Below are 16,941 nucleotides of genomic sequence, written 5' to 3' on the forward strand. Positions count from 1 at the left end.
TACACATACCATGTCCTTGATCAAATGCTTCTGATTTACTGTTAGCAACTTTGCAGCAAAACAAACCAGTAATACTTTCCTCTACAAAAACACTTTTTCTGTGTATTTCCTTCAAATCTGTATTAGAAATTACTTAGCACAACTTAAAGTGGTTTAGGCACATAAACTTTTTATACAAATGTTTACAGAATTTGGCTTCAAATGACTAAACCAGCTAATGTCAACACAAATGGTTCATTAATAATACATTGACTGCCTCCTAATCTCCTACTAACAACTATTGGCAACTTTCATGCCCAAAATAGCTTTTACATTCTGTAACTGCTCGATACAGAGATTATAAATGCTGATTATGAAATATTCAGCAAATCTCAGTTTCTTTCATTGGCAGCATGGCAGTAGAACAGAAGAACAACACTTCACATTCAATTTTTCCACCGTAAAATTTATAAATACACTTCTCAATGTATGAATAAAATTGCACAGCAAACATTCTGCCATACATGATAGTCTCTCTGCAGGGAGATTTGTACATCACAAATTGTGAGAGAAATAAATTTACTTGAACCAAAATTGATTTGAAAGTTAGTGGTAAAAATGCAGGAACAATGCAGACTACAGAAAGTGTGTCCATACAGACCTTTCTTTTTGTAGTTAAATAACGAACTATGACAAAGAGACATGACACACTATCAGTGGAAAACGTAAATGTCAAAACTGTAAAAATAATAGAAAAATAAGTCTGGAAACACGCTGCACAATGCTGTTACATCTGCTACCAGTCAAGATTTTAAATAGACTACAAAGGCATAAATAAAAGCACAATTTAATAGCTTCTCAGAAAAAATTCTTTATTATAACATAGAAAAGACATCAGTAGGAAATATGACAAAAAGATTTAGCAAAAGGTGCTAAAAAACAATTATCATTAACTCTGCTCCAGAATAGTCAAATGTTTTAAAATGCTCGAGAATAGTCAAATGCTTTAATACACCTTTAATATAATGTATGGATGTACATATACATTCTGAGGAAAAGCTGGGTCTGGAGACAGGCTATTTAAATCAATAATTTAATATATTTACATTCATAATACAGAAGATAGAGAGGTAATAAAGGTCTTCCTATTTTGGAGGACGTGTCAGCTCTTCCGAACACTTCCATTCTTCACCAATTCAGCAACATCCACAATTTCAAGCTCACACAAACAAGTAAGAGCTGCTGACTGTTCAGCTCTTCTTTTGTTCTTTTCCCTGTAAGACAAACACTTTTTTGAAAGCACATAAATTACTAGCTGACAAACCTGGCATTGGCTGAATATTCATTTTGCAGATTTTCTATTAGTAACAAAAACAAAAAATAAACTGTGTTTGTAGAGAAGTATCAAAAAAAATTTCACTTCCAGGTATTCACGAAAACACCTTTGAAATTATGAAACAGCTATACAAAAAAATACGCATAACATACAAATGTATAAATGTATAAGAATTACATTGGGCACAGCTGCATCGCATGTCTACCATGTGGTCTTGTAAACGTCTCTATAGCAACGCCCCTTTGTAGTTGCAAGTAGCCAAAAGTGCTGCCAGGTGTCAGGTATATCCTAAGTTAACTCGAGTGTAGGAATGTCTTAGTAGTAAAGAATAAATATATTAAAACTTCATGAACGATGCAGCATTTTTTCATGTATCTCTTGAACTATGTGTCATACAATGATATATTTGTGTAGGTACAATCAGTGGCCCATGTGGTTACTGCCAGCAAAATATGTTGCGAATACAGTAAATATGTAATAAACTTAAATGCCATGCATGACAGTTTTTCACGCATCTCTGTGTTTATGACATCATATCATCTACTCTATGTGTGGTACCATGATACACTTCTGTCAGTGTGTGGATACCACCCTTAAAATGTGAATACAGCACAGCAGAAACACATTTAGATCAAATGTGCGTCACATCCAGTTCAAGATTTTATTACATCTTATATTTACAATCTTTATATAAAACCTATAATACATAAGAATTCCATTCAAAATATGTTTGTAACAAAAAATTGTGATTACAATTGAGGGAATGGCATGACAAAATACTGGTGATGCAAAACCTTGAGACATGAGCAAAATCAGGATGCCAGACTGAGACACTCTGGAAGAATCTTAAGGTAATGTAACCAATGTAGAAAGGAAGCAGCTCCCAAGAATTTCATTTTACCATTTTTTTCTTTTACTTGTCAGTTTTGACACCACTACCTGGTAGGATCAATAGAATCGATATGGAACATTCAGCAAAGAGCAGCAGATATCATTAAGAGTTTGTTCAATAAGCATGAGCTTGTCACAGAAATTCTCAAGTTCTGTGGTACTGAGTGTCATAGAAAGTTTCATTGTCAACATTCTGAATAATGCACATTCCAGTAAGTCAACAAACATATTACTTCCTTCCCCATATTTCATGCAAAGTGACCAGACAGTAAAATGAGAGAAATTTAAGTACATAATGAAGCTTAACAACATAGGTCTTCTCTAATACTATCCAAGAATCAAACAAGAAAGAGGAGCGAATGATAGTAGTGCATGAAGTACTCTCTGCCACACACTAGAAAGGGTCTCCTAATGCAGTTAGATTGCTTGCTCATTCATTACTCAATGTGCATCACAGCAACAGAAAGCATTTTGCATTTGTGCAAAGTGGCACTGAGCCTACTACACTTTTAATAATTCACTAATGGCATGAGGACTTTCAGTGATGTTTGTGTTGCAAACCACACAGGATTCAATTGCTACAACAGCAGGTTGAACAATTGTGAAATTCAAATTAAGACTTTGATCCTAAACGAAATTCTAAAAAGTACCCCAGGGCTGCATAATCACGCTTGTAAAAGATAAGCCCTCATAAAATCAGATGGTTCCTTTGAAAATAAAAACTTCATATTTCTATGCACAAGTTAAAATGGATCTCAAGTTACTATCTTTATTCATTCATCTATAAGACATAGTTTTGTGAAAGCAGATGAATCTTTTACTCACAACCTGTATTTCTTAAATGTGTCAATTGTAAGACAGAATTTGAAGCTTACTGAAGATACGGGGTGTTGGCCACATTAAACATTTATTGTACTGTGGAATTAATCAATTTTATACCAGACGAATTGGAAATAAAAAAAGTTTGTTATTTAACCACATATTGCTACTTCACCACAAAAGAATACATAGTTTCTCCTGGGTGATGTACTCTTATTAAAATACATTGAAGATATTAAATACAAAAGTTGGCAAGTAACTCAAACAACAGCACCTTCAAGGTAGTGTGGGTAGCATGTACATATTAATTAATTTTACTGTGTTGTAAGACCCTGAAAATATAAAAGAAACTGCTGATACAACTTCAAGACTAAAAAGAGTTGTTTTCAAGCAGAACAATTCGTTTTACACATTGCTTGCAAAGTTTTCACACTAGAAAACTATTCCATACCAGTTTATGCATAAGTACCTCCACAATTTCAGAATATAAGCATGCAAGATACACACCAGTGAGACACCATGCAGTCTATCAAAGGTCTGATTTGTAATTAATGCCAAAGGACATACTTAACAGACAATGGGACTGATTGACTGTGCCCTGGAAACACACATAATGTAAATATGTGTGTGTGTGTGTGGGGGGGGGGGGGGGGGGGGGTGCGCACTCACACGTACATACGCGCGTGAGAGAGAGAGAGAGAGAGAGAGAGAGAGAGAGAGAATTGTGTGCAATAAATTCATCAGAAGACCTACTACAGAAAAAATAACCAATAACCTGATGCTTTCTGCAAAGACATTTGTATAAAACAATGCTGAGTGCAGTCATTGAAGATTCTGGTGTCTTTTAAAAATGAGCTTCGTATTTACCTTTGCACAGACATTTTGCGTAGATAAAACTTTGCCACAGTCAGACAACACATTAACTATATTGCTGCAAATTATGGTGCGTGAAGTGTGGTGTGGTAGTTAGTGCTGTTGGCGGCCAGTTCAAACCCGACTACCCACATTTTCTGTTATTTAGTATTTATCATTTCTGGACGGCTCTTTCAATATCTTATGACTGTAACACATGTATGTTCTGCAACATTTATGTCGGTATAAATGTCAGCATTCTGGAATCTTCAATGTCTGTATAAATAGCTGTAATCTCCAGCCAGGAATTCAGTTCTGTATTGTCTGTATGCTGGTGTTGGCAATAAACATGCTTTCAGGGGTAAGTGTTGTATTTCACAGACAAACCCACTTTTGGATTTGGACATGAAGGTGATTATGATGTGCCATTGTCTGGTGGAGACATCAGTTATTTCCAAAAATCTACATCGCTGCAGCTCCAATTAGGCAATGTAAAAGCCATCACCTACACAGACAGGAACTGAAATACAAGCACTACATCATTCCCACAGTCTGTATATTCAGGAGACCAATAGATTCCAAGTCATCGATAACTCATCTGCATGTCAGCCATCCATCAGTGTTCTCTAGAGATGCTCATCAGGATCCAAACAAATGACTGAAAGGTTTGGACAAAGTTGCCAAATACAACAGGTGTGATGATATAATGCAATTGGCAAATGTGCACCTTTACTTAGACGGCACAGTCCAGCATTGGTTTGGGAATGATGACAAGAAGCTCTATAGCTGGAATAAATTCCAGGCCAAGCTGAAGGGAACATTTGGTGACAATAAACAGCAATTCCACTTAGCGGAAGAACAACTGAAGAACAGGGCCCAACATCATGGGGAAATGGCACAGTCCTACATACAGAACACATGGTGAATCCAAACATGACAGAAACTGACAAAATTTCGCACTTGATGAAAGAAGTTGGAAAAGATATGTAAGAAGCTCTTCTGGTAAAGGACGTCACAAAAACTGCAGATTTCATGAAGTGATGCCAGTGCATTGAGAAAATGCAACAGAAAAAAAAATTGGACAAAAGAGTATAACTCACTTCTGAATGTGATCCCCAAGGAAGTTGTGAAGACCACCATGATCTCACATGTTTTACACACTAATTAGTGAGAGAAGTGATACAGCATTTCATAGCAACCAGACCTGTCGGGATTGAGTAAGCAAGAGGCAGCAGGTATGAATTTTGACCTGATATGGCTGAAGGTAACAGAGAATGCTGCAGAAGACATATATTGATCTTTAGCACTCAGTCTCCACAACCAGCCAAACACGCAAGGAAGAATGGACTCTGCCACCGTCACCAACCACCCAGCACCCAACTAACACAGTTACAACCAACTCCCACACCAAGTATAACATCCCATAGGAGAACAGACGTTTATAGGACAAATGAAACACATCAGTGTGTTTCCATGGCCGACAACCTTCAGCACACTGTATGATATTGCAGAGAAAGTAAGCTAGTTGTTAATGATTACTATGCTGCCAGAAGTCAACCATCATAAGAATTATATTTATGGCATTCAGTTGCAAACGATTACAGTCAACCAGCACTTACCTCACCGCCAATGTCAGGAAAACTAAGCAAGGTGGGTATCTATGTAGGTGAGGCTGTCGCAGATGCAAATCCTCCATAGGTGACAACCAAGATATCAGGAAATCTCACTGATGTCATCATCGATGATAAACATGTCTGGGCACTACTCAACATAGGAGCTTCCTTTTCTGTAATGTCAGACACTTACCATCTCAACTAAAGAAGACTATGTTTCATGATATGAAAGCAACTGTGCTGAAAGTTGATAATGCGAAATACGTCCAGCCACCAGAAAGATGGATTGCAAGAATAACTAACAATGACAGAACACAGCCCTCAAAATCTGTCATTTTAGTAGTATCTGGCTTAACCCAAGAACAATGTTGGCAAGTGATAGCCACTCTGCACCAATTTTTGGATGCTTTCAAATCTGGAGTGGGGAAAAGACAGACCAAGTGGTCCACAGTAAAACATGGTATTAACACTGGAGATCATGCATCATTCAGCTAACACTCAAAAAATGTCATTGGTTGAATAATAGATAATCTGGGAGGAAGTGAAGAAGATGCTGCAAGATGACTCCATTGAACCTTCAGAGTGTCCTGGTATTTGTGAAGAAGTGGGACAACATAAGGCGTTTCTACACTGACTATCAATGACTGACCAAAATCACAAAGAAGACATCTATCCATTGCCGGGCGTTGATGACATCCTAGACTGCTTGAAAAGACCAAAGTATTTCTCAACTAAGGGCATGCAGATAGGCTACTGGCAAGGGAAGGTTGAAGAGGTTGACCGTGAAAAAACTATCTTCACAATTACTGATGGCCTTTATGGGTTTAAAGTCATTATACTTGCAACATGTAGTGCTCCAGCCACCTTCAAACGTATCATGGACAACCTGTTTCAACACCTTGAATGGATTATGTGTCTTGCTATCTGGATGACATTGTATTTTTTTTTTCAAAAACACTTTACGAACATCTAAGCCACCTGACAACAGTGTTGAAGTGTGATCAGACTGCAGGCCTCTGTTCAAATCCAAAAAAGTGCCTCCTCACCACCCAAGAAATAATAATTTGGGGGAGCTAGTGAATGGTAATGGAGTCCATCCTGATCTAGAGAAAATATGAGCAGTCACAAATTTTCCAACTCATGATGTGAGAAGTTTTCTCGGTATATCCTCTTACTAATGGCAACACATAAAGGACTTCTGTACCAAGGCACATCCTTTGCAAGCTCTAACGCAGCAGCACACCAAATTTTGCTGGACAAAGATGCAAGAGAGGTCTTTCCTTGGTCTTAGGGACAATGTATGGCAAGAAAGATCTTACTGATGCTAGCAGTAATGGGATATGTGCAGTACTAGTGCACATTCAGGAAGCTTCTGAAATGGTGAAACGCTTCCAAAGTGCTCTCCCAGTCTGAAATGAAATACTCTACAACTGAGAAAGAGAGCCTTGCAGTTGTTTGGGACATCAGAAAGTTCTGGCTGTATTTATTTGGCAAAACAGTCACCACTGTGTCAAACCATCATTCTCTATGTTGGCTGACTGCCCTGAAGGATCTGTCCGATTGACTGGTGAGATGGGCACAGAGGCTTCAAGGGTACAACATGACAGTGGTATACAAAAATGGATTCACACACAAGGACACTGACTGTCTCAAGGAATCCTTTGGTAGAACACAGCAATGTTGGTGAAATTTCAGTCATTGCTGCTTTAAATGACATCACTGCTGAACAGTGGGAAGAAGCTCTAGCACTGATGAAAGCCACAAATGCCTTGAAGGAGGAACCAACCAAAGGTGAATTGGAATTAATTAACAGAACATTGTATAAAAGGAACTATGATCTGATTGGGCAGAAATGGTTGCTTGTCACACCATCTCATCAATGATCAGCTATCCTGAAGTATTTCAATTTCATTCCAACATCGGGTCACTGCAGATTAGTAAAGACTGTAGACGAAATCAGATCATGCTATCACTGGTAAGGTATCTACCAAACAATCAGACACTATGTGAGTCACTGTAAGGAATGCCAAGAATGTAAGCACATGCCGCAGTTAGCTCTGGGGCATCTGATATCAATCCCGCCTGCAGCAGTGCCATTCCATGGAATCAACCTCCTGGGGAGGTTCATGAAGTTGACAAATGGGACTCAATGGATGATATTCTGAACTGACAACCTCACCTGCTACACCGTCACTAAAGCTGTGCCACCTGCCGAAGTCCAGACATTGGAATGTTCTTTGTAGAAGACATAATTTTGAAACACAGAGCACCGCATGTGATTATCCCTGATTGTGGAAAAGTTTTCCAATTGACACAAATATCAGGGGTAACTTCACATTGCAACATCATCCACAGGAAGACAACTGCCTACCATCCACACACAAATGGCCTCACAGAATGCGTTACAAGACATTGGCAGATATGCTCTCAATGTACACTGATGACAAACAAACATTGGGTTACAATACTGCACGTCATGACATTCACATACTACACAATGAAGCAAGACACCACGAGCTTCACACCGTTCTTTCTGCTCTGTGGTCATGATCCCAAAGTGACAATGGATACACTGTTTCTATTTCAGCCAGATGGTGCTCAGGATGATTACATGAAACATCTTATTGGCCAGGAATGAAGAAGCAATGCAGCTGTCTCACATACAAACCCTGGATGCCCTGGAGAAAGACAGAGAGTGCTATAATTCCAAGCACAAGCGACTGAGCTATAACCCAGAAGACTTAAAAAATGGATTTATATGCCTGTGGAAAGTAGGACTGTTGGAAAAGTTACCAAATCACTACTCTGGGTCAGCTACTTCATCACTTGTCAGACATCACATATGAAGTCGAGGATTATGACCCTTCATCAAAAATACAAAAGTACAGAGATCTAGTCCATGTTCTCCATATGAGCCCTACTACAGTCCACAGACACAAATCAATGATGGAAGATTCGAGGAGACTGAAGACCCACGAGACACTGTAAAACTTCAATGAAAGGTGCTACCTCTAATACTCATCATAGCAAAAAGGATGTAACAACAAGACCAGACGGTGATGATCACCAAGCATTGCCATGCAGAGGACCAGTCACAAAATTTGGATGCTGGGTGCTGTAGTTAGCTCCAATGAGAACTTCTGAAACAGCATGTCACTGATTCTCCTGGAGAGGGAGTAATGCTGTAAATGCCGTAAATTATAGTGCATGCAGTATGGCATAGCAGAGGTTAATGCTAATGATTGGCAAGCTGCTGTTCGTTAGTTCAAACCCGATCGCCCGTAATTATCTGTTATTTAGTATTTATCATTTTGTAAAAGGATGAAGTTATAAACAAGATTTGGAACAAGCAGAGGAGATCTGTGTCAATGCCAGGTCAAGTCAGTTGCAGCCAACAAGGGGACTGTATGGTCAGTGACTTTGCCATGCTTCCGTGACGAAAGATCACACTTGCCGCCAATGCGTGACAGCCTGGAGGAGTATCACAACCTAATTACGGCAGCCAGAGGGTCACCAACACATTCCAGACAATTTGGCATGGCACAATAACCACAGAAAACAGAACAAATCAGCACAGAGAATCACTATTTACAGACATGTGAAGCAGCCGATCGTCACTGAACAGCTGGCACTGATGTGACGTTGAGCTTGTGCTACTCCTTGCCACACTAATGGCGCAGACATTTCTTCCTCAGCCAGGACATGAACCGCTGCCTGCCACTAAGCCTCCAGATGCCACATTTGGCCACCATCCCAGCAGTATGACAGGACATTCCAGCCATCACAGCCCTCGCCAGGGTACCAACAGAAGACCACTACACTCTGAGCACAGACAATAATCACCATCAACGTCCTTGCAGCTCCCACAATCAGCCACACTCATTACAGCCAGGAAACATGGAAACCTGATGACACAGCAGCAACCACCCAGCAGTGGAACACATGGTCAGCAGCCGCAGGTTGTTGACTATGGGGAGATGCTGTCGTAGTCTACTCACTGCCCACTAATGATTGTAATGAAGCCTCAATAAACAAGTCACTGTAACCATCATCAGTCGTCCTTCAACTACACTGCTTCCTCCCTCAGCACCAGAACCCTAGCCCACATTTAGCTACCAAAGCTGTCCTGTTATAATTTTTTGAAAGTTTTTAAAAATATTTTATGTGTGTTACGCTTGTATATTTTGAATACTCAAAGTTTGTACAAATACCAGAATTCTGGCATATTCAATGTTTGTATAAATAGCAGACGTTGAAAATACCGCTTCAGTTGTAAATTACTTTATTTTCACATGACCGGTTTCGGACTGTTATAAGTACATCCTCAGGTGACGCAGCTGTGCTGTGGTTCCCAAGTGCTGCGTATTTTGTATAAATAGCTTGTACAAACATGCTTTTAGTGCTATGTGCTGCATTTCACTGATGACCTTGCTTGTGTTGTTACAAAGTGCTGATGTAAAATAATAATAATAATAATAATAATAATAATAATAATAATAATCATCTATTTGCAGCAATGATGGCAGCTTGCTTTAGATGTGGACAAATACAAGTTAATGCAAATGTGTAGGAGCAACATGTTTGTAATCTTTGGATACAACATTAATGGTACGCTACTGGCTCAGCTGCTTCAATGCATCAATTTAATATCAAGGTGTAACACTGAGAGACGACACTAAATGAAAACGAGTACATAATGTCAACTGTAGGGAACGTGGGAATGCTGACTACACCTTGTTGGGAAGCTCAGCACATATATAAAGAAAGCAGTATACAGACTACTTGTGCAACTGATTCTTGAGTATTGCTCAAGTGTCTGGGATCTCCAATTGATCAGTTTTAGAAAGACATCCAAGCACTTTAGAGACAAGCTGCTAGATTTGTTACCAGTCTATTTAATTAGTATGCAAATGTTATGGATCTGTTTCATGAGTTTAGATGGGAATCCTTAAAGGGAAGATGATGATCTTTTCACACAATGCTAGTGAGAAAGTTTAGACAACCAGATAACGGTGCACCAGCAACAGTTTATTTTCCATCCCAAGAGTGTTTGAACTAGTTGTAAGCACATTTTTTGCTACTGGTATCTATTTTGCTCATTTTTGCCAATACTGCATTGACCTCCACCACCATTTTCCAGCACTAGAAACAAAACTTGCTGTTTGTGTGTTGCTCCATTCCACTACGGCAAGAATAGTCACATCCACTGTTTGTGTGACCACAACAGACAAATATTCTTCAGTGCACTGTGTTTAACTCTACATGAAACTTCAACATAGCTTTCCGTGTGTATGGTCACATACAAAAATATTATAGCACTTACTGCAGTTCAGATACTGGTCCATCCAAAGAATTTTTCAAATCATCTCCTATATAAGGACTGAATGATCAAGAGAATCACAACAATTGTAGTAACAGTAATAAAAGATACAATGATTTCATAGAAAGAAGGAACACAGAAAGTTCAACAAATGTCAGTGAACTGTTCGGAGAAGAATGTACAGATCTGATATGAATAATCAAAAATTCACCAGAATTCTACTGAAAATGGTAAAAATTTGTTAACAAGCCATTAAGTAACCAGAAAGTGGATAGCTTATTAAGAAGGTAGGGACAGGCCAAAAATACACTCCTGGAAATGGAAAAAAGAACACATTGACACCGGTGTGTCAGACCCACCATACTTGCTCCGGACACTGCGAGAGGGCTGTACAAGCAATGATCACACACACGGCACAGCGGACACACCAGGAACCGCGGTGTTGGCCGTCAAATGGCGCTAGCTGCGCAGCATTTGTGCACCGCCGCCGTCAGTGTCAGCCAGTTTGCCGTGGCATACGGAGCTCCATCGCAGTCTTTAACACTGGTAGCATGCCGCGACAGCGTGGACGTGAACCGTATGTGCAGTTGACGGACTTTGAGCGAGGGCGTATAGTGGGCATGCGGGAGGCCGGGTGGACGTACCGCCGAATTGCTCAACACGTGGGGCGTGAGGTCTCCACAGTACATCGATGTTGTCGCCAGTGGTCGGCGGAAGGTGCACGTGCCCGTCGACCTGGGACCGGACCGCAGCGACGCACGGATGCATGCCAAGACCGTAGGATCCTACGCAGTGCCGTAGGGGACCGCACCGCCACTTCCCAGCAAATTAGGGACACTGTTGCTCCTGGGGTATCGGCGAGGACCATTCGCAACCGTCTCCATGAAGCTGGGCTACGGTCCCGCACACCGTTAGGCCGTCTTCCGCTCACGCCCCAACATCGTGCAGCCCGCCTCCAGTGGTGTCGCGACAGGCGTGAATGGAGACGTGTCGTCTTCAGATGATGGTCGTATGCGTGTTTGGCGCCGTGCAGGTGAGCGCCACAATCAGGACTGCATACGACCGAGGCACACAGGGCCAACACCCGGCATCATGGTGTGGGGAGCGATCTCTACACTGGCCGTACACCACTGGTGATCGTCGAGGGGACACTGAATAGAGCACGGTACATCCAAACCGTCATCGAACCCATCGTTCTACCATTCCTAGACCGGCAAGGGAACTTGCTGTTCCAACAGGACAATGCACGTCCGCATGTATCCCGTGCCACCCAACGTGCTCTAGAAGGTGTAAGTCAACTACCCTGGCCAGCAAGATCTCCGGATCTGTCTCCCATTGAGCATGTTTGGGACTGGATGAAGCGTCGTCTCATGCGGTCTGCACGTCCAGCACGAACGCTGGTCCAACTGAGGCGCCAGGTGGAAATGGCATGGCAAGCCGTTCCACAGGACTACATCCAGCATCTCTACGATCGTCTCCATGGGAGAATAGCAGCCTGCATTGCTGCGAAAGGTGGATATACACTGTACTAGTGCCGACATTGTGCATGCTCTGTTGCCTGTGTCTATGTGCCTGTGGTTCTGTCAGTGTGATCATGTGATGCATCTGACCCCAGGAATGTGTCAATAAAGTTTCCCCTTCCTGGGACAATGAATTCACGGTGTTCTTATTTCAATTTCCAGGAGTGTATAACACATACTATAGTAATAATAATGATAATAATCCATATGATTTCCATTGTTAGATAAAGCTCCCCCCCCCCCCCCCCCTCTAGATCTTTCCATGTATTACTATCTTCATTTATATGCAACCACACTGCTGCTGCATGTTTTCTACTGTCATCTACTGCTAGCAAAGAACTTCCTTGGTTCATTCACCTGGATACATGTGTCCCCCACACCGTTTTCATTTTCATTACAATTCTAAGAACATATCTTCCACTCCATTGTGTTCTCTGATCCATTTGTTGGTTTTCATGTTTCCATAAATTACAACATGTATCTCTTCTGTGTTTACCGATTCTTATAATTTTCACATTAATAGTGCATGTCTCCCTGCCAGACATCAAAACAAACAATACAAACTGATAGTAAGCTTTCCATTGGCATGTTTTCCTTGCGGATTCTCCTAATTTAAGGGCATAAAAACTTCCTCTACAAATTTTGAAAATAGTTTTAGCGATATGGAACCACCTTTTCTTGGTTTCTCTTGTGCTTCTGAATTTCCCACTATCCTGATGATGTGTAATGGAAGCTGTGGTGTTGATGTATAAATTCTTCAGTTTACCAATAGAGATTTAATCAATGCCTTGTTTCTCTTGGACTGTTAGTATAGATTAATTTAAGCTATGTCAAATGTTTTCTCAAAAATCCACGAATCACACACAAAGTGGTACTTGCATCACTACTATGTTCTATCATTTCATTCACAACTTGCGGATTGTCCATGGTGCTATAACCACTTCTGATGTCAGCTAGGTCCTTTATCTGATTAAATTCCAGTTTCGTATCTGCCCGCAGCTTCACCTTTTCTTTAGAAACTCCATCATCTTCATGCCTCAAACAACTTTATACAACTCATCTGGAACTACTAACTGATGTAATTATTTTCATTACTATCACTGTTTTTGATTCATTTCTTGAACTATACAAATACATGATGAAATTGTGGAAAGTTATGTACAATTTAACTCTGTTAATTAGTGTGACATGTGCCATCTTAACTGATGACAGGCAGTTTTTAACCAACATCAGTTTCTATTTTCTTTTTTGCATACTCTTACTGTTTCTAGTTATTTTTAAAACCAGTTTTTCATTTTATCTTCCCACATCCTCTCATAGATTTTAATGAATAGCTTTGATTCGGTATATTCTGTCATGTTCCTATTATTGTTCACTTGAAACTCTACCTCTCTAATAGCTGCCTTAAATCATTCGAGATTTTCTTTTGTTTTGAAAATTAATTGCTGTTTTAATGAGTACCATCGATAAAAAATATTCTCTATGTTTCTAAGAATCTAAACGCATTTAATTTAATTTGATGACAATGTTGTTGTGGTCTTCAGTGTGAAGACTGGTTTCATGCATCTCTCCGCACCAGTCTATCCCGTGCAAGTCTCTTCTTCTCTCATCTCTGAATGACTACTGCATCCTACACCTGTTTGAACCTGCTTATTGTATCACCTCTTGGTCTCTCTTTACTATTTTTATCCTCTTCACTTCCCTCCAAAAGCAAACAGATAATTCTTTGACGCCTAAGTAAGTATCCTATAAACTGATTGCTTTTCTTTTAGTCAATTTGTGCTATAATTTTTTCCCCTCATTCGATTCTGTTATAACCTGTAATCACCAATAATTGCGTGGATATTCAAACACACTCACTTAGAAACAATAGCTCATTACATGATAACAACTCAGTATCTCTTATTCGAACTGCCATGCCGTGACATGCGGCTGGCGCCGTTCGTAGCTAGGTGGGGCTCCTGGGACTGTCGTGGCGGCACTGTTAGATGTCGTGGCACTGTCACAACACTTTTCCCCCCCTTGAAAAAAAAAACACTCACTTCCTTGGAGACATGGACAGTGCGGAGACATCCATAGCTTCTGGTGAGGCCCCGAGAAGATCCCGCGGAGAGACACGAGAGTATGGTCGAAAATGTCCAGGACGGTAGCTCGTGCGTGGAACGTGCCTCCTGGATGAGATGATGGGTGAAACCTTCGGAGCAGCATCCATAGGTGTCATGGACCTGGGGGTGTGCTCCAGCGAGATGGGTCCCGGAGAAGGCGGCGTCGCGACTGGGGCTGGTTCCGGCGTACTCGGAAGCTGTAGCAACGTCGGCTGCATCAACACGTACGGTAGATCGGCAGCAGCGACAGGACTGGCTTCTCGGGCTGGTGGAGGCGAAGGAAGGTGCGGTGGCACCGGCGTGGCCACACTCGTGGGCACATCTGGTCATAATGGCGAAAAACCATGCCGTCGTCCGTACGTATTTCACAAAGCCGGCAGCCGCGAAGAGCCTTGACCACCCCTGGAATCCATTTAGGGCGAGACCCATACCTCGTGCCCACACGTCGGCACCCACCGAGTATTTTCCCGCACTAGGGGACACAGCACAAGGCCTGACAGGGTGAAGCAGGTGCAGTAGAGTGCGCGGTTGGCGGCCATGCAAGAGTTCAGCAGGGCTGCGATCACCCAGAGGCATGAAGCGATAAGAACTCAGAAATTGCAGCAGAGCGTCATCTGTGGAAAAATCACTAAGGAATTTTTTCATCTGGCTTTTGAAAGTGCGGACAAGGCGCTCGACCTCCCCATTCGATTGCGGATGGAAGGGCAGTGCTGTAACATGACGAATCCCTTGTCCAGTACAAAAATCACGGAAGGCCTGCGAAGAGAACTGAGGGCCATTGTCCGTGACGATCGTGCATGGAAGACCTTCTAGCGCAAAGATTTTGGACAAAGCCAGCGTCGTCGCCTCAGTGGTGGGCGATGGACATCGAACAACAAACGGAAACTTCGAGAAGGCGTCAATCAACAGTAGCCAATAAGTACCGAGGAAGGGGCTGGCAAAGTCAGCTTGCACCCGTTCCCATGGCTGCGCCGGATCAGGCCACGGAGAGGGCATTGTACAAGGTGCAGCCAGTTGTTGAGCACACTGACCACACGCAGCAACCATGTGGGTGATGTCCGAATCAATACCGGGCCAATAAACGTGCCTGCGGGCCAGGGACTTAATCCGAGAAATACCCCAATGGCCTTCATGCAACAGGTTGAGGACATCTTTGCGAAGAGAGGCTGGCACCACGACCCGTGGAGATGCGCCATCTGTGGCCAGAAGAACAACACCATCATGAACAGACAGACGAAGGCGCACGGCATGGTAGTTGCGAAGGGGATCCGATGCCCGGCCCTTGGTCCTGTCCGGCCAACCCCGTTGAACAAAACCGATCACCTGACGCAGGACTGGGTCCCGCGCAGTAGCCGACGCGACCTGTGAACCTGTAAGTGGAAAACCCTCGACCGCACGACGCTCTTCCTCATCAATGTGGAATCAGAGTAGTTCATCACGATTGAAAACTGGGTTGGGGGCCATCGGCAATCGCGACAATGCGTCGGCGTTGGCGTGCTGGGCCGTGGGGCGATAGTGAATCTCATAGTGAAAACGAGACAAGTATAAGGCCCAACGTTGCAGGCGGTGAGCTGCCTTATCTGGAAGCGACGCCGATGGGCTGAACAGAGAGACCAGCGGCTTGTGGTTGGTGATGAGGTGAAACTTAGAACCATACAAAAAAACGCTGAACTTTTTTAGAGCATAAATGATAGCGAGCGCCTCCTTTTCGATTTGAGAGTAACGCCGTTGCGCGTCATTGAGGGTCTTGGAAGCATAGGTGATGGGTCGTTCCAACCCATCCTCATACCGATGGGCAAGAACAGCCCCTAGGCCATACTGTGACGCGTCAGTCGCCAGAACCAAGTGCTGATCCGGACGGAATGTGGCAAGACAAGGTGCCAACTGCAAATGAGCCTTCAGGCGGACAAAAGCCTGCTCACACTCGTCGGACCAACAGAAAGGGACGTTTTTGCGTAACAGCTGATGCAGAGGATGAGCTACAGCCGCCGCGGATGGAATGAATTTGTGATAATAAGCAATCTTGCCTAGAAACGCCTGAAGTTCTTTGACCGTAGACGGCCGGGGTAGAGCATTAATGGCCGCAACGTGCTGACGTAGAGGACGTATACCCTCACGGGACAAGTGGAAACCAAGATACACAATGGAGAGTTGGAAGAACTGTGACTTGTCCAGATTGCACCTCAACCCAGCCAAATGCAAAACCCGTAACAGTGAACGCAAATTGCGAAGGTGCTCCTCAGTGGAGACCCCTGTGACAACAATGTCATCCAGATAGTTTATGCAGCCGGGAACGGAAGCCGTGAGCCGTTCCAAAAACCGCTGAAAAATGGCCGGCGCGCTAGCGACGCCAAATGGTAACCGCTGGTACTGATACAACCCACAAGGAGTGTTGATGACGAGAAATTCCTTGGAAGAAGCATCCAACGGCAACTAATGGTATGCCTCCGATAAGTCAAGTTTGGAAAAGAACTGGCCCCCAGCGAGCTTAGTAAATAACTCCTCA

The 16,941-nt window shown here is 42.5% G+C and overlaps 1 protein-coding gene across 1 annotated transcript in view; it reads right to left on the bottom strand.

The window, feature by feature from the left end:
* Positions 1-825: 825 nt before the first annotated feature.
* The window catches only part of LOC124774990 (tRNA-dihydrouridine(20) synthase [NAD(P)+]-like), a 93,320-nt gene continuing 77,204 nt past the window's right edge, over positions 826-16,941 (bottom strand). The window contains exon 6 of the mRNA XM_047249738.1: positions 826-1,253. Coding sequence (XP_047105694.1) covers positions 1,142-1,253 — 112 coding nt within the window. The 3' untranslated portion in view covers positions 826-1,141. The remainder of the gene's footprint in view (positions 1,254-16,941) is intronic.

The sequence above is a fragment of the Schistocerca piceifrons genome, chromosome 2 (assembly GCF_021461385.2).
Source record: "Schistocerca piceifrons isolate TAMUIC-IGC-003096 chromosome 2, iqSchPice1.1, whole genome shotgun sequence".
Lineage (NCBI taxonomy): Eukaryota > Metazoa > Arthropoda > Insecta > Orthoptera > Acrididae > Schistocerca > Schistocerca piceifrons.